Raw genomic sequence first — 22,724 nt, 5'->3', positions numbered from 1 at the left:
GGTAGATTAGCCTTATGAACTGTAGTTATGTATCAGTAGATGCCATACTTTGTACATCGTACAATTGCTGTGCAATGAAGTTATTATAAACACATCAAAATATTGAAAAATACATAATATCTCAGGATATTCCCCTGTTCAAATGTTGAAATGGCCCCGCTACCAGCACTCGCCTAAATGATATTTGAAACACAGGTGGCGGTCTTGTGAGTTAAATCATTATCAGAACAACATTCATTGATTTTTGTTTCTGCAGGTATGAGTAAAGGGCCATCTTCCTTCTGCTATTGCCATCAAACGGACAAGAGCTTATGCGGGTGACTGTCAGCAAAATGGCGTACTCAATGGACGATATCGAACAAGCCTTGGACGGCTGTGCAGAGGACAAGGAAGTCGCCACTATCGTGGACGGGTTTCAGTCCCTGGACAACACGGCGCGAGCACACCGCGCTCCGGAAAAACAGGAGGTTCTTGATCTAAGTGCTCGCGCCTGGAATAATCCAAAGAAAGGTAAAGGAAAAGTTGCCAAGATAAGTAAGATGTTTGAGGAAAACCACTTCCCGATTGATAAACGAAAACGACAAGCCATGGACGGCGAGCGGTCGTGGATGAGTATTTTGAAGAAGAAAGATCAGCGTACGAGAAAGAACCCCTTGCCTGAAACTCAACAGACGGATATAGACGCTGGCAGCTCTAAAGATGATATCAAGCCAAAAGTATCCCCCACAAAAGATACAGAGACGAGCCACAACCATCAAAATGGTCACTCCAGTGCTTTGCAAGACTCTCCAGTTACAGGCAAAGACGCTATGCCGACAGAAGTTAAAAACATCGAAAAGAGTGCACCGACTAGCACCACAAGTCATGTGGAACTGGACAAAAAAGGAGAGTCTGAACAGTCTGTCATGAATGACGACCAAGCAGTGCCAAATGAGGTTTATAACACAACGACTCAAATAGGCGACGTCCTAATCAACCAGCGTCCTCCTAGCCATAACTCACCGCATCGAAGCAATGGCAACCTACCTGTTGAGATGGGCAGTGACGTACAAAGTCACGAACAAGATGTTGATCATAATCACCAAAATGGTGACAGTTTGCATGTGCCGGATGAGCTAGAGAGAAAAGATTCCATGAAAGAGTTACATGATGAATCCGACACCTGTCAAAGTAACATCGATGCGGAAAACAGCAAGAACGGTACATCAAAGGAAAATGATGACCATCCCATAGAAGTAGGTGGTTCCATAGATGGCATGCCCTTTGTCATGGAGAGTTCGTTTGCCCGAAGTCTTCAACAAAGGACTAATCTTATGAGGCAGAGCAAGGTAGAACAGAGCACCGATAGCGATTCTGACGCTCCAAAAACGGAGTTGAGACGACACCTACTAGAGAATGGTATCGCCGGTGGTCGCCATGACTACCACAGACTACCAGAGGAAGCTGGTGATTTTGCCAGTGGAACGTCAAGCGACCTTCAATCAGCGCACAGTGAAATCGAGCATCCACAACACTACAGCAACATGCCGCGTCATCAGCAGATAAACGATTTAGCACGAAAGTTAGAAGACTCTGGTATCGGATTTGCGAACAGCGACTTGATCCATGAACGCGAAAATGGCCTGACTCCACTATCAAGCGACGGCAGCGTGCGGACACCATCTTCTACAGAAGAGCACAGGGATGTTCTCGAACATGACCACGAACAAATACCCCGGCTGCACACAATCCTACACCACCGGGACCACGACAACAACAACGATGATCATCACGACGTTCGTCCAAAGGGTCGTCATCATGTGAAGTTTGAAGATGACAGGAGACGAGCAGTGAACGGACTCCCTAACGGTCACACGGAGTCCACTAAGAGAGCTCGCGACCAGGTGACACAGGACCAGGCTATTGTGAAGTGCTCTTACCTTAGCAATGAGCTGGTGCGGATGTCGGAACTGTTGGATACAATGGACCCAGAGGTAAGTGTCTTAGAAACCCTGAATTTGGGTCAAATACTGAAATAATCTTAGTATTCTACAATTTTCGATGATGATGATTTTTTAGATTTTGTCGTGGGGCAATGTGAAATAGCCGAAGCAAATTGTTAATCTTATACTTCAATAAGACATTCAATAATACATTTGTCATTATTACATTATCAGTTCAAGAGACATCTTAACCAGTTCAGGACACTTGTCTCATGAAAGCTTAAGCATTATTTCGGACGCATGGCTTTCTGTATGCAAGCGAAGTTCAAGGTCTAATCTACTATCAAATGGATCATTTGGTTGATTAAATGACGTCTTCGTTACTACGTCGTGCAAATTTAACATTGATTTTAAAATGATACACACAATCATGGTCTTTCAATTTCGCTAGGAGCTGAAATCGGCCCTGAAGAGACGGTTGAAGCGGAAAGACGCCAAACTGATCATGGCGCTGAGCCTTCTCCTGCCCAGACACAGACACCCGCCCGCCTCTCAGCAGCACTGTGTCAGATGTCACAAGAACTACAACCCGAGGTCAGTGAGCACTTAAATATAATCATAAGCACGGCAGCAATATGAAAAAAAATCTTAATTTATATATACATATAAGGTTAAAAGTTCCATGATGGTTACAGTTATACGTATGCATATTCATACAATCACAAGTGTAGTTAAACATCATTGAGCTTGATGAGACCGCCTTTAATGATACCATTCTTAGGTGTTCACGCGAATTGTGGTAAACCCATATATCAAACATGCCAGCATGTACACTAGGGTATTTGGGAATGAATTGAAAAGGTCTTATAGAGGAAACATTGGAATTCAACAACTCCCTGATTTACTATTTTTATGGCCCCCATTCCACTTGCTTGCCCTCGCTGCGACCTGCACTGAATTTGTGTAACCTTTGACTTCAGAATCATGCAAGCTGTACAAGTATGACTAAAAAGAAAAGAAAACATACAAAGCGGAATACCTTTTGTTTTTTATCCATGAAATTCGTTGAGCACTCAAATTTACCAAATTTGTCAAATTTTACGTCACAGAGTGATCGCAGCGAGATTGCAGCCCTATTGGAATGGGGGCATAAATTACTGTGTGATGCAATGTCTGAAATTCTACATAATAAGCTTCGTTTACTGGTTGATCGGGATAAAATGTTACAGTTGACAAAGGAATTGTTTACAACATTTGAGTAAAACGCTGGTCTGTGTCAGTGCGTGTTAGACGACAATGATGCTGTCAATCACTATTATTTCATCATCAAGCATCGGACACAATTGGGCCATGAAGAATGAATGAATGGGTCTGTCTTAATGTCCGTGTATTCCTCCACAATCATAAACTATTCATTCATAAATTAGATAACGACCTGTACGAAATGAGGCGGTTTTAAGCTTGTGGTTGTTTGGGGCAGAATAGTTTTAACTGGCTGTAGTGGACTTAAATGTATGCGTGAGGAATATTTGATGAGAAATACCCCTTTTGTTATCCCTCTAAGTATTCTGTAAGTTTGATTTTTCACAAAGATGAAGTATTAGAGAAAAAAAGTACTAGATCACATATTGGTCCTAGCATTTTTTATGGACTGTTCTTCTGAATGATGTAGCCTCCATTAATATTATTCCGCCAGGTTACATTATTCCGCCACTTTGAGAAAACAGTGGGTTTGACAGATTTCTAGTGCAGCACACACACACACACACACACACACACACACACACACACACACACACACACACACAAACAAACAAACACACTCCCAAGGTATGCACAGTATAGATACAATGTATACAGGAATGCATTATACAGGGGGACGTTGGATTGGAGATCTCTTTGGACATATCTTTTCAGGGTGGCGGAATTATGTACCCTGTTGGAATCATGATAGTAGATGTTACAGACAGAATGTAGGCAGATCATCTGTGCACACAGCAAAGAAAGAAATGCCTGACTACGGCGATGCCATTACTAGTCCTTTGGGAAATGGGTCTAGGTAACTAATGATATGGTCAAAAATGTATCACCGCAGTCACTCAGTATCATGGTCTTTGATCTTCCATTGCCAAGGTGGAGATTTATTGCGCTATATTTACGACTTCCATTGTTACGGATGAGCTCTGTTGCAATGGGCAGCCCTGTAGACATATTTATGGCTGCTATTAGAAGGAATATACGCAGCAGGTAATGAAATATTGACAGAAGATCACGCAGAACTGATGAAGAAACCATGTTCATTTTTACATCGTAAAACTAACTCATCATCGGCATTACACAGAAGTTCATTCACCTTGGCCTGGCTGTTGTATATTCTCCAAGCAGAGGTTTCGGTCGAGTGGGGTAGTAGTGACAGGGTTTTTCAGACGTAAAAAAAAAAAATGCCACTACTACCCCACTCGACCGAAAGCTCTGCTTGGAGAATAGCTGTTGTAAGCATTTCTGATTCATGTGCTATTTTCTCCATTTCGAAGAAGTAGGCAAAATAAGGATTACGCCAAAAAGCAGTAACTCAAGCAAATTGATATTTTATTTTGGAAATGGTCAGACGTTTCAAGTAGCACCCACTACTTTTCGTCAGTGACAATAAGCAAGATTTGCTAAGTGTCCCTGACGAAAAGTAGTGGATGCTACTAGCTTGAAACGTCTGACCGTTTCCAAAATCATATCCACTTGCTTGAGTAACTGCTATTTGGCGTATCTTATTACCTGGATGTCTAACCTTCATCGACGTAAAATAAGGAAAAGCTAACCTTAAAACCCAGCATTCCTTAAATCAAAGTTTCTTTCTTCGTTGAGGGCAAACGCCAATCTTGTTGAAGAATGACATGTTGTATTGTTTGCGACCAGTCGATACAAAAATTCTCCAATGTTTGTTACTAGGCGCTATGTTTGGTGTTGCTGTTCTAAAACCTAGAATTTGTTCTCGAACAAGCAAACGTCCGCCTGGTAACGATATATTTGTTTCGTCCTGTTGTCCTGGATCCGTAAACAACAACAAGACAACAACAAAAAAGTGCTTAGCTAACGTAACCTCGTCTAGCGACAGAACATATCTTCACAGTGCCCGTATGGCTTTTAACACATCAAATACTTAAAGCTGCGTTTTATTTCATTTAAGGTTCGACTCTGAACGCTGTGCCCTGAGCCACCCAAACAACTGTGTAGTGAAGAAGAAGGAACACTCGACCAGCACGACCTTCAAATGTCGCGCATGCTCTACAGAGTTCCGTCTGACCAAGATGACGTTTTACCAGGAGGGCGTAAACTCCTATATGACGGGGCTGTGCTTCTCCGGTAAACACACTACTAACTCCAAGGACGTGGTGTACCAGTGCCACGGAGGACCTGCGAAAACGTGCGAGGACAACGGCTGTGTGTTGTATTATGTCTGATGATGTAACTTTAAGTTGGGAAGTTCAACCTTGTCTAAGTCCTGTTAGACGTAGTAAGATATTACCTTCTATTACGTTATATTATCACCACTATATGCATTCCTTTGCTTATCACTATGACCTGTACTTAGCTTGTTTAAGCAAAAATGTACAATAAAGGTCTTTCATTCTTTCTTTAAGTTGGACCTTGTTGAAAAGTGGCCGTGTGGCCGAACAAGCATTCAAAGCTACATAAAGGCACTGACTTGACTTGATAAGTTGTATGGCTTTGTGTGTCAGATTCAGCTTCAAGTTTTGCAAAGACCGCATAAAAGCAACAACGACTATCTATAAAATCAAAGTACATTTTGACCTTGTAGCATAGGACTGTAACAAAATAGCAAAGTATTACATTGATAAGACGGATAGTGTGTGTGATGTTTGTTTATACTTTATAGTAATAAGTTATAGGACTTCATGACAAGATTTATGTATTGCGTTTCATATTATTGAATTGATAATAAGCCTACACAATGGTGAATATAAACATTAACCAATGTTCATGATCACATTCAAAATTTTCAATGTTTTTTCCAATGAGGTGCTATTTACATCTATGTCTTTGTGCCATACAAGTTTGATGAATGACAAAGTATCAACAGATATTATTTGTTAAGGGATCTTTTCATAGGAACCCTCTTGTGAAAAATCATTTACATGTGATGAAGTTCAAATACATGCATAGAAACATTCAAACATTGTGTGTATGCAGTAGAAATTATTAAGGGATCGAAAAATATTGTTAAGATTCGTATCAAATTCATATGAGTTCCAAATCCTGGTTAGAATATAACAAAAAGATTTTCTAATCTTGCCTAAATTTTGTAAATTTTATAATGGATGCAAAGAGAAATGGTACGGGTGTGTGTTGTTGCAACAGAGAATCTTTTATATATGTACCATAAATTTGAATTAAGCAAATATTATAGACTATATAATGCATATGTTATGATTCCAACTGGAAACGTGAAACGCAAGAGTTTTGGAAGTAAAGACAAGACAACAATCTGCGAGTTACTGGCTTTATTGAGTTATTGATATCAATGGATTATGTTTTTATATCGTATGTACACTTCCACATTTTCTTTCACATTGTCAATTAATCATTAAGATTAGTTCATCTACAATCACAACTAGCAAGGTCTGACCCTGACTTCACACTTAGTATAGTGTCCTATAGCAGAAGAAGGATTACACATAGCCAAAAACATCATATTACCTTCGAAAATAATTTCATCAGGTTGGTAGAAAATAGGATATGGGAGATTCTTTATACACAACCAGGTATTGATCTCACCTGCTAACGTTTCTATGTCTATCAGACACCTTCTTCAGAGCTTCTGACTGGAGTACTGCTTCTCACCGCTATAAGTAGCCGATGCAGGTGGCGTTTTTGCGGTGAGGACACTGTCCCAAATATGGCTAAGTTTGTATCCCCAGTGGATTAAGGAGGCGGTCTGGATAAGGAAGACAACACCGGTGATGAACCGAGACGAGGGGGGATACAAACTTAGCCATATTTGGGACAGCGTTCTCACCGCAAAAGCGCCACCTACATCGGCTACTTATAGCGGTGAGAAGCTCTGAAGAAAGTGTCTGATAGACATCGAAACGTTAGCAGGTGAGATCAATACCTGGTTGTGTATAAAGAATCTCCCACATCCTATTACCTTTTTTCAGCTTTCAACCAATTTGCACCAAATTTTTTGATAGTTGTTTTTATGTTCAGGTCATCGCTAAGTTGACTTTCCTTTAAGGTTAACGTAGTACATCAAAAATAGGAGAGAGACTGATGGACCAATCCTGCTATAGGCACACATACATGCCAGTGGTTATTACCACAATTGCAACTGTTACCCCAGTATATAACAATGGTTCTTTATCACACTACATGACATCTCCCAGTCCTACTATTACAGACACATGGTTGATGTAATCACTGTTGTGGCAGGTCGGAAGTTGGAGATATGTAAAGTCCAGCATCACCAGAAAGGACACCTGGAATTTAAAAATGTTTTACTGTTAGTCACTGATTACATGATAGTCTTAACTGCATCATTGAAATATGCACAAATCAAAATATATCACACATAAAATCATTTAAGAAAACTAACACTCAAGCAATCTCAATATTTGACTCGCAGAGTCCATCTTTATAAAGTCAAAGCATTTACATAAACAAGATAAATCGTTACATAGAAAAAGACTTCACATCTTATACTCAGTTCTTATTTAATGTGGCTTGACCAATCAGGGCCAACTTACCATCCTATGTAGCACTGACACAGGTTCTCATGTGACGTGGCCTGACCAATCAGGAGCTCCACCTGAGTAGGCACTTCCAGTGACTCATCCTTGTTGAAGTCATGACCTGGGAACAGAAACAAAGGTGAAAGGTTAAGGGTTAAAGATCAAAGAAATCAGAAATAGAGAGAAATGATAGAAAACATATTCCACTTGATAGGCCGCCATTTGATTTGAGAGCAAATACAACATATTTCACTCCCTCCCCATGCAATAGTGGATGTTTTGCAGATGATGATTATAGATCATGTAATGATGTAAACTACATAAATTTAAATGTGTCATTCATTGTGCGTGTGTTCCTGCAACGTGACCTCAGGCAACCAGAATGAAAACGTCTAGAGGCTTTAACTCCACGCCAAATTTCAAGTTAGTCGTTTGCCCTAAAAATGAGTTTAATCGATATAACTGAAATGAAAAAAAAAACAGGAGGAGGGAGAAACATGGGAAAAAACAATTTATTTCACTCTACCTATACCTATGGTATGGGGAGTGAAATATGATTATAGGTTCAACTTTACCTGTCAGCTTGTCCCTGACTCTGTTGATGATCTGCACTGCTTTCTTGTTCAAAGCCTCTGGTTTGGGGCCCTCACTGTCATCTATTGTAACATACAGTAATGTTAGGCAAGAGCTAATATTTTCAATTACATACATATAGCACATATGCTCTCACATACAACTTAAAACACATATAGTAAATGCAGAGGTAGCAGTAAAAACCCAAAACTTAACAAACTACAGCATAAACCAGCACATAACTCTTTACTTAAAAAATGCTTCTTGTTACATTTAAAAGACAAAATGAGTGAATTAAGTGTGACATCAGATTGAAGGTAATATAACAAGTACAGATTTTCCTCATTAGCTATGCAAATTAAGTCCCAATTAGCATAATTTGTACTTAATTGTGTATATCTCTGTCTAAGCTACCTGCATACTAAATAACATGGAAATCCGTTGTACCTTTGTTCAGTTATTCTCCTTAGATGATTTTCACAATTATGCCCCTGCAGTTCCAGAGCAAGCTGCTATGGGGCCCAAATCTACACCACTTCTTTATTACATCACAAGCTATCAGCCACCCAAAAAACAAGACCATAGCACGTCCAGGTCAAAAGATACAAAAACGGAAGTTCTGCTGCAGTATCAAGGTCACATACCAGGGGGCCCAAAATCGACCCTGAACTTCGGCTTCACAACACCTGCCCACATACCAAATATCATCGTAATCCATCAAGAGGTTCTTGAGTTATGCTGACTACAGTAGTGCAGAAACACAAACAGACAGACAAGCAGACAAACAGACACACACACAGACACACCCAAAACTATATCTCCATTTTTCATGGAGATAAAAAGTACATTTCTTACCCCACGAAGCCTGCACAGACTCAGACAGGCCCTTGTTCCTCTGAGTGGCCTGGCCAATCTCCTCAAGGGCATCTGATGTAATGGCAGATACAGTTTTCATACAAAATGCAAGAAAACCTCATTTTTAAACAAAAATCAACATCTATGTCAGTGTCTAAATTGTGTATATTCATAGATGATAAACAAGCTACTGATTTAATTCCACCAGGGTACATAATTCCGCCACCCTGAAAAGATACGTCAAAACAGATCTCAAACCCAACGTCCTTCAGTACGATGCACTCCTGTTATCTAAAGTGTGCATACCGGAGGCGTGCTGCACTAGAGATCTCTCAAACACACTGTTCAAAGTGGCGGATTTAGGTAACCAGGCGGAATAATGTTAACGGAGGTTATGCCTATACATACGTTTGAATATTCAAAGACAATAAACATGTCAAGTCCTTGCATCAAAGCTTAGAGCATCAAACTTAGAACACTGTTCCTACCTGCTCCTGACTGGCTGGCTGAGTAAGACTCAGTCCTCGTCTTAGATCTCTTGCCTTTGGGAGCAGCTGGGAACAAAGAGTGAATAGATGAAAATAGTGTTTGTCATTGTATGAGTCAGAGATATTTTCACAATTGCTATATCCATACCATGCACATTTATCTGTACAAACAGACACAAATAAGATACATGTATTTATCTATATACTAGCACTATAACATATCCAGGCCGCGATAACCTTTAATATGAGTGTTCAGACCAGTCCATACTTTACGCGGTATGGCCTGGGCTTCCCTAGTTTAATTTGAATGATTCAAACTCAAAGTGCGTTGGTTGAGCTGCTGTCAAAAATTTGAGTACCGGATTTGGATGCTAGAATTGATGTTGCTACTAACAATTTTTTTGTTTGAGGATACAAAACCCTCTCAAGTTTTGGCGCATTTCACATTGAAATGTGTGTGTTTTTGGATAGTATCACACAAATAACAATACAACACAGTGCAATCTGCATCACCTTCGGGCCCGGCCCTTCCGGGGGTCGGATCGCCAAAAGACCTTTGGGCAAAACGACCTGCGGTCGGGCCAGTACCTCCTGCGTTACGGAATACACCATGTTCTATTCTATATATACCTTTCTTGATACTCTGACACTTGAAAAAGAAAACAGATAGGGTATGTCTATCATATATACAACTATGGTAAGCTCAGGAAAACAATGTATTTCTGAAGGTGCTGATCAAAAAGATTCTTAATGGTAGACTCCACATACTGTCCAACAGTCTCCAGTTAAGCAAAGGATCAAAAAGTGCAGAACAGAATGGGTTTGGATGAAAAACAGTCTACGTACTGTCCACTAGTCTCCAGTTGAGCAGAGGGTCGTACACGAAGGCCTCCAGCACGGCCATGACGGAGTCCTTGTTGTCCCGCAGCACGCGCATCACCTTCTCACACGTGATCCGGTAGTTTCCATCAATCCCAGTAACCTGAGGACAGAGGGTTGGGTCAGCAAATAACTCTTGAAAGATTCTTTCAGTCATAAATATGTAAGCCTCTTTCAATTAAAATATATTTTTGGAATCACTACTTTGAATATTCATTAATACTTGTACGTACTCTCCAGCCCAAGAACAAATGTGACCACCATGGAAAAGGCAGTCCCTGGGAAAATATTAAAAGCCAAAAGGGGTCTTCTCTGACTTCTTCTTCTTTCTTTTGAGGCTATCAACGTCAACTTGCTGAAGATTCTGTTACCATATACCGACTGTAAGGTTTTGATCCGCTCTGGGAAGGGCTCTCTTTTTCATAAGTGTGGCGGGTTCTTTAACGTGCTCATGGTGTGGCTCTCCTCAAACATGGGACCTCCATTTAATGTCCTTTCCAAGGGACTTCCCTAAAGATAGGTACTACTCATTTTCACCTGAGTGAAGTGATGAAAGTTGTATAAAGTACCTTTCCCAAGGGCACAAGATCGGTAACATGGCAGGATTCGAACCTAGGACCTCTTGGGTTCTGAACCAAACATGCTGTTGTTACACCACACGACCCCACCATGGCAGTCCCATTACAGAATCGACTGTTATTACGTAACAAGTTGTAGTTGTGAACTGAGAAGTTTTTGAAGTTAATGATAGACCTGGTGACGTTACTCACCTCCATGGCATTGGTCAGCATCCTGGTGAGACGGAAAGGGATTTTCTCAGGAAACTTCTCCCTGGTCATGGCGACCTCGAAACAGTCTCCGAAGTCAATGTGCAGGATCTTACCAGATAGACGGTCCAACATCAGGTTGGAAGGATGCCTAGAAGTACATCAAAAGTAGACAAACTTTTCAAGTAATTGTTTTACTTCTTTTAACTAGGAGAAGGTTCTCTGCTGTCCCTTCAACTTACAGCTTTCCTAGATGAACAGGAAGCAACTGTTGTACAAAATGTATACTTTGCTTTTCAGGTACGCAAAGCTTTTGTCATTCAGAATGCAATGGAATCATTATGTAAAAGAAAATCACTACTTGCACCTTTTGATACAGCAGTAACTTATGATGAGTTGTACATGTTTCTCAATTGCCACAAAATAACTTCTTACCTGTCTCCCAGACCCAGGATGTACCCCACCATGGACATGACAGCCAAGGAACGGGTGTAGTTAGTTCTCCTGTCAAACCACACCTGAAATATGGACAAGACATCAAGCAAACACCTAAATAAGACCAAAACATTTACAGCAATTCTCTAAATCAGTACTATTTTGTAAAAATGACTACCGGTAATGACAATTCTAAACCATAGCTGCTCTGAAAATTGTACAACAAATGTAAAGTACAGTGACTTATCTTGAGAAAAGTGTCTTGAATAATATCTAGATGTGTGAAAGTGATCTCAATCCAGTTTAGCTCACTGAAGAGCTATTCTTCCACTGGTCGTGAAAGAGAAGACAGACACTATGTACAGTATTTACAAATTCATTGTTCCAGGGAAATTCCCCTAGCTCTTTTTGACAAGCACAACGAACAGTGTACCACGACTAAAATCCCGTCCTAAGGACTGCAACCCTTTTCGGTAGCGTACAAGTCGGGTGAGCACACAGCTACACAGCTGGAATCGAACTCACAGCTCCTAGTTCCAGAGGCAGCGCTGCTAACCACTGGACTATGCACGCTACTCACATGACATGAGAAGGACTAACCTCTGAGCTAGGGCTCTTGTACCAGAGAATCTTGGCCAGGTCGTCTCCTGCTGTGTTGTTTATGGCATGTTCAAACACCTCCACCTTCTGCATCAGGGTCAGGTGATCATAGTCAGGAGCCATCTGATTGGTCAGAAAATAGGCAACAAACAATTTTGAACAAGAACGGAAAAGTGACAAAAACACAAAGTAAACTTGCTTAATCAGTCAGATTTGAGAGTCACATGATGATTGCTTTCATTAATTCTTCCACAAACTGATATAGGTTCACTCTCTAGCCCGGACTGTAGATAAAATACCTTTAGTAAAATATGTATTTCAGCCAGGTTAAACCCCTATCTCACTCGGTGGTTGGGCAGAAATAGGGCGGCAAGCTGGCATTTGCACACTGTCATCAACGTGCTGCAATCTAGTAAGATAGGGGCTTTAGCAAGTTTAAAAATTACGTTTTTGATTCATTTATCTGATCTTTTATCAGAAGAACATTTTATCACATAAGGCAGCAAACAAACAAAAACGGACAACAAACCCTGAGCATGATCCTGTGCTCGATGTTGAGCAGGATTTTCTTCTTCTCCCGGTAGTCCCTGATGAGTGTGTGGAGGGTGTCGGAGTGGGGAACCCAGCCAATCAGTCCAGAGTTAGTGGACAGGGGGATGACTGAGTACCTCTGGATGCTGTAGGATGGAGACACAAAAATGGAATGCTCTAGATATGATGTTTTACGTAATAAGCTATTCACACTTCTTAAAACAAGTACAAGTTTTAAGAGTCTCGATGCTACAGACCATTTTGAGTACATATTTAAATGCAACAATCCCCAACCATGCAAACATAGGTAAATATCTAAACGACTGCATTCATATTAGAAAAAATACCGAAACTAATGATTAAACCAACTCAATTATAACACTATATCGAAAACGTATTCTAGCCCTTATTGTATTGTATTAGTAATTAGGATGTTAGGTTTTATTCTATACTTCTACTTTGTGTTATGTTTACAAATTCTTGCCATACTTTGTACCATGTACAATTGTCGTGCAATAAAGTTTCAAAATATTCACATGTATTTTCATAAAATTTTCTGTTACTGTAAATGCAGAAATGTTTGTAGGGATTTAATTTCACGGTGGGGAGAAAATGGAGTGTTTGTGGTGGTTTTGAGTTCGTATTTGAAACAATAGTCGCACTACAGTCACACAATGGAACAGCTTTTCGTGGTGGTTTTAAGTTCTCGGTAAAGAGTTCACAGCAGTTGACAAAAGGCTGAAGCTGTGCCTTCCGACCTAGCAATTTGTTTGTCTTCAATCTGTTTTGTCTCACCAACACAACACATTTTAAAGATCCCTGCACATAATAATATCCAAAAACATCCTCCATGTGTCACAAAAGCTGTCTTTCTGTATAGGCTACTTTAGAGTGCTAAAGGTTAATGTTAAAGTTTGAGATGGGAGTTGTGGAAGTATTGACCTGAGATGTCTCCTCATGGTTTCAGGGTCCTTGGCCAGTAGGGTGTTGACCAGCCCAAACAGCTGCATTACCCGCTCATCCTGCCGGAGGTCCTCGTGACCCTTCAGCAGGAACATGAAGTCTGCACCGTTGCTCCCTGAAATGGACAAACTTTGTTGTAAGTAGATATAGACAATAGCCAATCAGCACTAAGGACGGATACAATTATGATCAACTAAGCATGAAGTCTTCAATGTTGGTTCTTGAAAATGGCCAGATTTGTTGTAACTCAAGGGCTTAGGAAGAGGTACAAGTAGGAATAAATGGCCTAATGGCCAACCAGCACCAAGGACAGAGATACATTTATCAACCTAACATTCTGAACCATTGCATCTTGAAATGGACCAGCTTTGTTGGAACTCAATGACTAAGGAAGAGTTAAAAGCAGAAGTAGATGCGTGGTTGGCCAATCAGCACCAAGGGCAGGCATACCTTTACCAACCAAACAAAAGCACTTCTTGAATTGGACAAACCAGGTACAATTAGATAGATGTTTGACTTATTTTTTCATACTCAATCTCGACTATCAAGAATCTAATTTGTTGTTCTAGGTACAATTATTAGATTCTAGTTACTATAGTTTTTGTTCCCAGCATTTAAGAGAGGTACTATCTTTCATTTAAGAAAAGAAATGAAAGATATAGATGTGCTAATGGTCAATAAGCACCAAGGATGATACAGCTATAGCAAACAAGCAACCAAAAAGGCTACAAAATCTAGGCAGATGACCAATCAGCACCAAGGACAGATACAGCTTTGGCATACAAGCAGTCAAGAAAGCTACAAAATCCATGCAGATGACAAATCAGCCCCAAGGACAGATACAGCTATGGTAGACAAGCAGCCAAGGAAGCTACAATATCTATGAAAATGACCAATCAGCACCAAGGACAGATACAGCTATGGCAAACAAGCAGTCAAGAAAGCTGCAATATCCATGCAAATGACCAATCAGCACCAAGGACAGATACAGCTTTGGCATACAAGCAGTCAAGAAAGCTACAAAATCCATGCAGATGACAAATCAGCCCCAAGGACAGATACAGCTATGGTAGACAAGCAGCCAAGGAAGCTACAATATCTATGAAAATGACCAATCAGCACCAAGGACAGATACAGCTATGGCAAACAAGCAGTCAAGATAGCTGCAATATCCATGCAAATGACCAATCAGCACCAAGGACAGATACAGCTATACAAACAAGCTGCAAAGAGAATGGCGTTTTTCTACTTAAAAGTACACAAATGAATTAGTCAGAATAATGCATTTACTCACCATAGATGCTGACTTTCCTGGGCCTCTGTTTGGACGTGATGACAGCGAGGGAGGACTGTGCACGGCTGATCTGGACGATGGGTTTGTGCGGCTCGTACGTCCCCGGCACGGCTAACTCCAGGTCACGACACATCAGCAGCTTGGGAGACACATACTGCAGCTCCAGTGAGGTCAGCTGGAAGTGATAATCACATGAAGCGAACACTTTTTAAAAACTGGGCACTGAAACTACATTACAGGATAGCAGGGTTTGATGAAGCTAAGGTTAGGCCTTCTGAAAATTACACTGGACATATCCTCACAAATTAAAAAACAGTTATGGCAACAGAAAACAAGGTATAGAGGATCTGGTTCTGCCAGATCCTTATATAGTCACTGAGGAAAGATAGCTGATGCTATCTGAAACGTCTGACTGTTTCAAAATTTTATCCAGTTGCTCCAGTAACTATTTTTGGGGTAAAGTATAGAGGAGTTGATCAAGCTCGAAAGGCTGGTCTTTTATTGGGAACAATCTTTCTTTGGTTGTCCAGATATTTTCCTGGACATGTACTACAACAGATCCTAGATATGATTCAGGGCTGACCTATAATATGTGTACATGTAGTATATAATAAACAAACAAACAAAAAACAAAACACAGAAGTATGCCCACCTGTGGCAGCTGTTTGGATATCCTCCTGAAGACATGATAGTACAGGTCCCAGGCCTGTGTCAGGTCCTTCACATTACCAGACCTGGTGTACTTCCTGCACCACTCCTGAGCCTCCATCAGGTCACGTCCATACGCCTGGAGTGGGGCAACAGGGAACAATTGGTCTGAATGATAAGTCAATCACTGTCAATCACTTAGAGAAAAATCAACAAATGGAAATGTTTGCTATCAGTAAATATAATTTTCCAGTCAAATATAATATTTCTACATAAGACATAGGTCTGAGGAAGTTATCAGAAAAGAATTGACTCCATTATATACATGTAGAAAATCACACTGCACTCACTTGATTCACTAAGACAATATATACGCATTGTAGATGGAATCCACGGTAAAGTTAAAGGTAAAGCAGGCTAAATTCAAAGTGTAAACATGAAGTATAATGCTTTTTTATTAGCTGATAGTGCCTTGAATGCAGTACTGTAAATGCAGAAATGTTTGCGGTGATATCTACGAATACAGAAATACCTACAAATGGAATTGTTTCTGAATCCTGCCTACCTATTTCTGAATCAATCAGTAAAATTTGATATCATTTTCAATTCAAAGATAGATCTGATCTCTTTTTAAATAAGCCACTTGGACAAATAGAAAGGTACACATTGTAACGTTGGGTAACCTAAATTCGGGATTTTTCCGATAATGGTTGACTGAAATCAATCTAGCAGAACAATAAACCATCCTTTTTTTCTATTATTCTGTCAGTATCATGTACTATCTTTGCACTAATCATATATATGGTAGATTTTGTCTCTTGTCGTGCTGACACCATAATATTTCAACTTGAAACTACCGTCCGCCGCACTCACAATTACGGTGCTGTCGGACAGGGGGGCACATTAATTCGGGAGAGAAGATTCGTCTTGAATATCTTACCGCTAATCACATTTTATACAGCAGCTATTCGTTCTATCCTTGGCTTGAGGAGAGTGCTATGGATATAGACGTGTCCAAGTAAAAAAAATACACGAAAAAACGGCCGTACCGCACACATCAGGCCAGTTCCGGAACAACCCGTGTGTTGAGTCGGTAGAACTTCACTCAAAGTCGGCCCATCGTCATCATCGGGCAACGTGTAACGTTACATTATTCATGGGAAGTTAGCTGGATGCCGTAGCAATGGTAATACTACTATGTCCATGTGTTCCTTGTTGTGTTAGGAGCAAACTTTGAGGAAAATATCTTCCTCAGTCCACTATCACACGCAGCATTTAGACAAAAAGTGTTCCTCACAAACCTTTGTCGTCTGCTTGACAACAGGATTCTGGTTAACAATATGGCGGCGGGAAAATACACGTGCCGTAGGTTGTAGCAACAGAGAGGAGTTTTGATGATTGATCACACTTAGAATCCAGTTGCAGGTTAGCAAAAGAGATTGTAATAAGTTGTCTTATAAATAATTGTGTTTAGCAGGCAGGAGATGTGACATTTGTCTTATAAACCAGCGAACAACCGTGCTGGGTGATTCTCCCACGAAGCCCCCAGACTCTGTCAATAAGGGACGGAGAGTTTTTGACGTCGCCAACTTCTAATGCATGGTTATCGAAGCTTTTCAGCCAGTGTTCTGAATACGTTAGTCTATCTGCTTTGCATTGCTGGCGTTATAACTGATTTTGCATCTAGCACATATCCATAAATACCCCGTTTTCGAAAAATCCCGACTTTAAGTACCCCACGAATTTAGGTTACCCAACGTTACATGTACACATAGAAAAAAAGTGATCAGAAAAGGGACTCCCCTCCTTTAGATGTCCTCAAACAAATTTGCACTGTGTACCTGGTTGAAGGATGTTTCCTTAAGTGTCTGCGGTCCTCGTTCCATCATGGCGTGAAGCGGCTCCAGGACGGCGAACATCCCCTTCACGTTCCGCTCCCCAAAGTACAGTCGCGACGCCTCCTCCAACCCCTCATGCCACAGCTCGTGCCAGAGGATCGCCACTCGGATAAGTTCCTCACTCACCTGCAACAAGAATTTTGATTTTTATATTGTAGAGCATGCTGTCTTAAACATTTCTTGCTATCGTGCTCATTCTCAAGCAGGAATGTGTACAAGACATATCATATACAATTAAACGATGAATCAAAACAACTAAATGTAACCAACAACAAGAAAGTCTACGTTATAGCATCAAAGAATTCTATTAGGAGTCATTTTGAATCTTCTCCCTGAATCCAAACCAGTATTAAGTATGCTAAAAAGCTATTTTTGAAAGGAAAGATGGCGGTCTGTTCATAAAATGATAAAAAAATTAACATTGAATCTTTTTTTTTTAAATGTGGAACAGGAAAATTGATAGTCTATGTAACGAAAGCACCGTTGTCGAGGCTGTAATGGCCCTTCCCTGCTAGGGCCGGCCCATGTTGGGCAGCCGCTATAAGTGTCATTCAATCAGGCTAGAGAATTGACTTCCGAACTTCGCAATAGCGGCACCTACTTCGGCTACTTATAGCGGTGAGAAGCAGTACTCCAGTCAGAAGCTCTGAGGAAAGTGTCTGACAGACACCAAAACGTCAGCAGGTGAGAATTACTGGTTGTGTAAAGAGAAATCTCCAATATCGTTAGAGAATTGACTGTTCCTTACCATCATGGCCTGCTGTACCAGCTGTGGGCTGTGTTCACACATATTCTTCAGGATACGGTTGGCTGCTGTGTGTCGGGCCGAACTGGCAGACTTGGACGCCACAGTCAGGGGGTAGATCAGGGCCTGGTGGAATGTAAGTACCTTTTATGACAAACACCTCAAATGTGCATAACATCAACGACATTAGTATCTCAGTTGCTACCCAAATTTTGCATTTACACCAGGTTGTTTTTACTACATACTGTAAATGCAGAAATGTTTGCATGGATTTAATTTTAAGGTAGGGAGAAAATGGAGTGTTCGCAGTGGTTCCGAGTTTGCGTTTGAAACAATAGTAGTGCTACAGTCACACAATGGAACGGCTTTTCGCAGAGGTTTTACCGCAACATAAAACCACTACGAACATTTTTACATTTACAGTATCAAGTAGCCTGGACTTTAATTAGCAGCTTACACTTGACTGTAAAATACATGCATTGCCAATCATAATTCAAAATTAGAAGACCAGAAGACGACACTTCTTGCATGATATTTCTGCATCTTTTATTGCTTAACAAGAAAGCCTCATTGTAGAGTGGAGGATGTCTGACCTGAGGATGTTGTTTGCCGATGTCTGTCAGTAGCTGGTGGATCAGACGTCCTACCAGCTGTCTGGGGGTGTCGATCCTGGCGATCAGCTGTGGGATCACCTGGGCAGATGTCACAAATGTTGTACAACTATTGAATATGAAATTTTCAGGAGCATCCCATGACCAAGATAGCAATGAGCAAAAAACCCGAACTCATACTCAATATCAACTATTAAGAATTCAATTTGTTGTAATGTACAGTAATTACATTCAAGTTACTATAGTTTTTGTTCCCATCATTTAAGAGCGGCATCATCTTTCGTTTATAAAATAAAAGATATAGATGTGCTAATAGTCAATCAGTACCAAAGACAGATAGAGCAATGGTAAACAAGCAGCCAAAAAGGCTACAAAATACATGCAAATGACCAATCAGCACCAAGGACAGATACAGTCATGGTAAAAAAGCTGCCTGTAACAGTAGAGCATGTGTACTTTTTACTCTATCTACATGTAAGTGCCAGCTACTCATAAATTGAAAAACAGTGTAATGTAACTGTAGGGTTGATGATTAATAGTGTAGCATTCAATACCATTTGTGACATTTGTATTCCAGTTTCATTAAAGTTTGACATGCATTTTGTCACTCTTTTGGCACAGTCTTTTTCTTTCCTTATCCCTTCACAATAGCAACGGGAAACAATTCCCAGGCCTTACCTGTAACCAGGTGTCTATCGGCACAGTCTTCATGCCCTCAACCAGAGCGTCGTACACCTCCGGCCAGTGTCCGTAGTCGAACCAGAGGGTCAGCAGACGCAGAGTGTCCTGGAGAGAGTTCCCGCTGGACAGGGCCAGGGAGATAGAGCGGAAGAACCCTTGTACAGCAGGGACGGTGTAGTGGTGGATGTTTCCCATGCCCTGGGTGGGAGTAACAGAGTTTTAATTGTTTACAATATATTGCAGATAAGGGTGTATGCTACATGTAAAAACTAAGTACAAGAGATTTGTTATTCAATGAAGCTCTCTATTTGAAACACTTAACTACCATCTTTATCTAAGTTGTAGTTCTGTCTTACTTTAAAAGTGATGCACTCTTAGCATCTCAGCACTACAGTTCAGAGCCTCCAGTCCCTTTCTAGATACATACAAGTCATGTATACCCACATCTCAACACCAACCATACAAAAAGAGCTACACCAAGCCTCATCCCAGAGGTCCTAAAGCCCCCGTCACAAATAAGAAATTCAGCTCAGCCGACGTCTTGGCGAGCTTCAAATGTGCATTTTTGGCCGAAGTACGGCCGACGTCCTGTCGATTACGCGGGCTTCGGGCGATTTTTAGAAATAAAAGTTGATCCAAATATTAGCCTTTTTTCCAGGTTAGTTGATACTGACTTCGTCCATGTCCAAGAGATGGTACAATCTCATGGGGGATTTTTAGTTTTTAGTGTTCGACGGACGTCGCCCGAGACTTTCATTGGAAAATACGGTCGACGCTCGGGCGATTTTGAAATTCGGCGAGCTTCGGGCGACCTACAAAGTCGGCCGATGCTCGCATGAATTGTGACGCCGGCTTAACCACCATTTAAAAACAAAGAATATAATCATATGGTATTTCTATATATAGGGGCATTGAATCCAATTGGCAAAGCAAATACATGTAAGTATAAAATATAATGGCTGTGACTATTGAAGTTGTACAATCTCTTTATTGCTCCAAATATCTTTTAATTTTAATTGTGGATTTCACTCTGCTTACCACTGATGACTTGGTAGACTGCAGACTCTGTGACTGTTCTGTCTCCTCTTCCTTCTCCTGGTCCTCCTCCGGTGCTCCACTCTCCTCCCCATTGTTACTCTCTGCCTGAGATCCATTCTTCTGTTGGTCCGACTGCACCTTGTAGTGCAACACTGCCTCGTAGTTCATAAAGGCCCAGGAATGCCAGGCCTGCATGTACGGAAAATGGACTTACTGTCAAGTACAGACCTTCAGACATGCATGTGGTATTGACTATGTTTAGTAAAATTCTACTGTGAAAAATTTAAAGGAAGGGAGCCTTTACGATTATTGAGCATCAAGTCAGTTAATGTGAAGATATGCTCTTACGATGTCCTTTTGGTAATTCAACACTGAAAAAAGAGAATTTAGCTTCTTTACTTTTAAAGGGAGAATGACCAACAATAGTGTTAACCCTTGTCCTGCGGACGTTTTTTAACACAATTTATTTCATTAATTTCATTTCTTAATCAGGTCATTTTCCCTTGAGGTTTTCTGTGCTGCTGTGATATAGTTACTTCTGCATTTGATGCATTTCGCTGCGGTGTGATGCATTCAGCTGAAAAATACCCCCAACACGTACAAATACAGGACCCATACATAGGGGCCCCACAGAACAAGGGTTAAAAACACTAACAAGTATCATAAGTAAAAAGGTTTGAGTTAAGACCAATTCTCAGCTATATGACTGCCTTAACCCATATCCAGCACATTTCTGATGTTCAAACTAGAAGACTTCTGTTTTGTATAATGTTCATGTTGAATAACTGACCTTGTACCAGTTCCTGTCGTGTTCTGTCGAGGCAGAGTAGTAGCGCAGCACCTGGGGGATGGTGCTCTCATTGATCCCCTGCAGGTTCAGCTGCCATTCTCCCAGCTTCAGATAGCACCTGAAATGCGGCAGGTACAAAAATTAGCATAGATAGACAGACAGACATCAAACTGAGGACGTTTTACTGTTTTACTGAGTTTTATTTGAAAGTTCTTGCCTGAGGGCTAATTGCAACCTGAAATATTGTATAGAAAAAACAGATTTTATTGGCCCATGCCCTGGTCTTCTTGGTCAGTTTTGACTGTATTACGGTGATACATATAACTCATCATATTGAAAGAACTGTATACTGTTCAGATATCTCTTCCTTTTGAGAAGCATTTTGTATTGGACTGGCAGGGTCAACAAGAGTTATGAGAGGCCTTAATTTACCTTCCTAGTAGTTTGTGCATATCTGTCCTCTGCTGTGCATCTTCAGGAGAGACCCCTTGCAGGAGGCCCTGGAATTGCTGCACAAAGTACTGAAGCTGCTGGAAGGCCTCATTTCTATAAAAGAGAAACATACAATCTTAATCTGAAACGATCAGTATCAAAGACATATCATCAATCAATTCCTTCAAGGAAAATGATATCTAAGGAAGCAACATTCCTCTTCATTTACTGTAAATGCATACAAGTTCGCGGGGATGTAATTTCGCGGTAGGTAGAAAATGGCGTGTTCGCGGTGGTTCTACATGTAAGTTCGCGTTTGAGACATCAGTAACGCTACAGTGACAGTCACATAAGGGAAACACTGGCGGCTTTACAGACATCCAGCGGTGTCGTGACGGTGGCGCAGTGGCAGGGTTTTTGGCCCCAGAAGCCAGAGATACTCGGTTCGAATTTGGGGTTCCCTGATTTGTCCTGATGACATTGTGTCCTTGGGAAAGGCATTTTCCCCACTTCACTCAAGTGAAAATGAGCACCTAGTTTCGGTTAGGGACATCCCTTGGATAGGACTTGAAATGGAGGTCCCCTGTTTGAGGAGAGCCACACCTCAAGCACATAAAAGAACCCACCACACTTATCGAAAAGAGTAGGGGTCCTTCCTGGTGTGAGTGGATCATATAAATCTGTCCATATGTGCAGCTTGTACTCTTCAGTACAAACCTGGTGTGTTACGCATTGATACAGGTATGCAATACAAACAAACAGTCAGAAACCAAGATAGCTGCGTATTCACCATAACAGGTGCCTCATAATACTGTGCAGTGTACATAATG

The 22,724-nt window shown here is 40.9% G+C and overlaps 2 protein-coding genes across 2 annotated transcripts in view; one reads left to right on the top strand and one right to left on the bottom strand.

The window, feature by feature from the left end:
- Nucleotides 1-1,120: 1,120 nt before the first annotated feature.
- Nucleotides 1,121-5,556, top strand: LOC136443480 (uncharacterized). The gene is made up of 3 exons (XM_066440722.1): nucleotides 1,121-1,973; nucleotides 2,374-2,516; nucleotides 5,104-5,556. Exons 1-3 carry the CDS (start codon nucleotides 1,134-1,136, stop codon nucleotides 5,375-5,377), a joined length of 1,257 nt encoding a protein of 418 aa, XP_066296819.1. The 5' UTR covers nucleotides 1,121-1,133; the 3' UTR covers nucleotides 5,378-5,556.
- An 868-nt stretch (nucleotides 5,557-6,424) lies between these two features.
- The window catches only part of LOC136442970 (serine/threonine-protein kinase mTOR-like), a 146,951-nt gene continuing 130,651 nt past the window's right edge, over nucleotides 6,425-22,724 (bottom strand). The window contains exons 33-53 of the mRNA XM_066440014.1: nucleotides 21,895-22,008; nucleotides 21,463-21,580; nucleotides 20,673-20,861; nucleotides 19,632-19,832; nucleotides 18,936-19,034; nucleotides 18,346-18,468; nucleotides 17,541-17,723; nucleotides 15,704-15,838; nucleotides 15,052-15,226; nucleotides 13,737-13,872; nucleotides 12,793-12,940; nucleotides 12,264-12,386; nucleotides 11,664-11,746; nucleotides 11,232-11,379; nucleotides 10,429-10,564; nucleotides 9,583-9,648; nucleotides 9,095-9,166; nucleotides 8,242-8,322; nucleotides 7,682-7,787; nucleotides 7,087-7,414; nucleotides 6,425-6,635 (exon numbers count right to left, since the gene is read on the bottom strand). Of these exons, the coding sequence (XP_066296111.1) occupies nucleotides 7,399-7,414; nucleotides 7,682-7,787; nucleotides 8,242-8,322; nucleotides 9,095-9,166; nucleotides 9,583-9,648; nucleotides 10,429-10,564; nucleotides 11,232-11,379; nucleotides 11,664-11,746; nucleotides 12,264-12,386; nucleotides 12,793-12,940; nucleotides 13,737-13,872; nucleotides 15,052-15,226; nucleotides 15,704-15,838; nucleotides 17,541-17,723; nucleotides 18,346-18,468; nucleotides 18,936-19,034; nucleotides 19,632-19,832; nucleotides 20,673-20,861; nucleotides 21,463-21,580; nucleotides 21,895-22,008 (2,452 nt within the window). The 3' untranslated portion in view covers nucleotides 6,425-6,635; nucleotides 7,087-7,398. The remainder of the gene's footprint in view (nucleotides 6,636-7,086; nucleotides 7,415-7,681; nucleotides 7,788-8,241; nucleotides 8,323-9,094; nucleotides 9,167-9,582; nucleotides 9,649-10,428; nucleotides 10,565-11,231; nucleotides 11,380-11,663; nucleotides 11,747-12,263; nucleotides 12,387-12,792; nucleotides 12,941-13,736; nucleotides 13,873-15,051; nucleotides 15,227-15,703; nucleotides 15,839-17,540; nucleotides 17,724-18,345; nucleotides 18,469-18,935; nucleotides 19,035-19,631; nucleotides 19,833-20,672; nucleotides 20,862-21,462; nucleotides 21,581-21,894; nucleotides 22,009-22,724) is intronic.

The sequence above is a fragment of the Branchiostoma lanceolatum genome, chromosome 10 (genome assembly GCF_035083965.1).
Source record: "Branchiostoma lanceolatum isolate klBraLanc5 chromosome 10, klBraLanc5.hap2, whole genome shotgun sequence".
Taxonomy (NCBI): Eukaryota; Metazoa; Chordata; class Leptocardii; order Amphioxiformes; family Branchiostomatidae; genus Branchiostoma; species Branchiostoma lanceolatum.
This window is presented reverse-complemented; position numbering and strand designations above follow the sequence as displayed.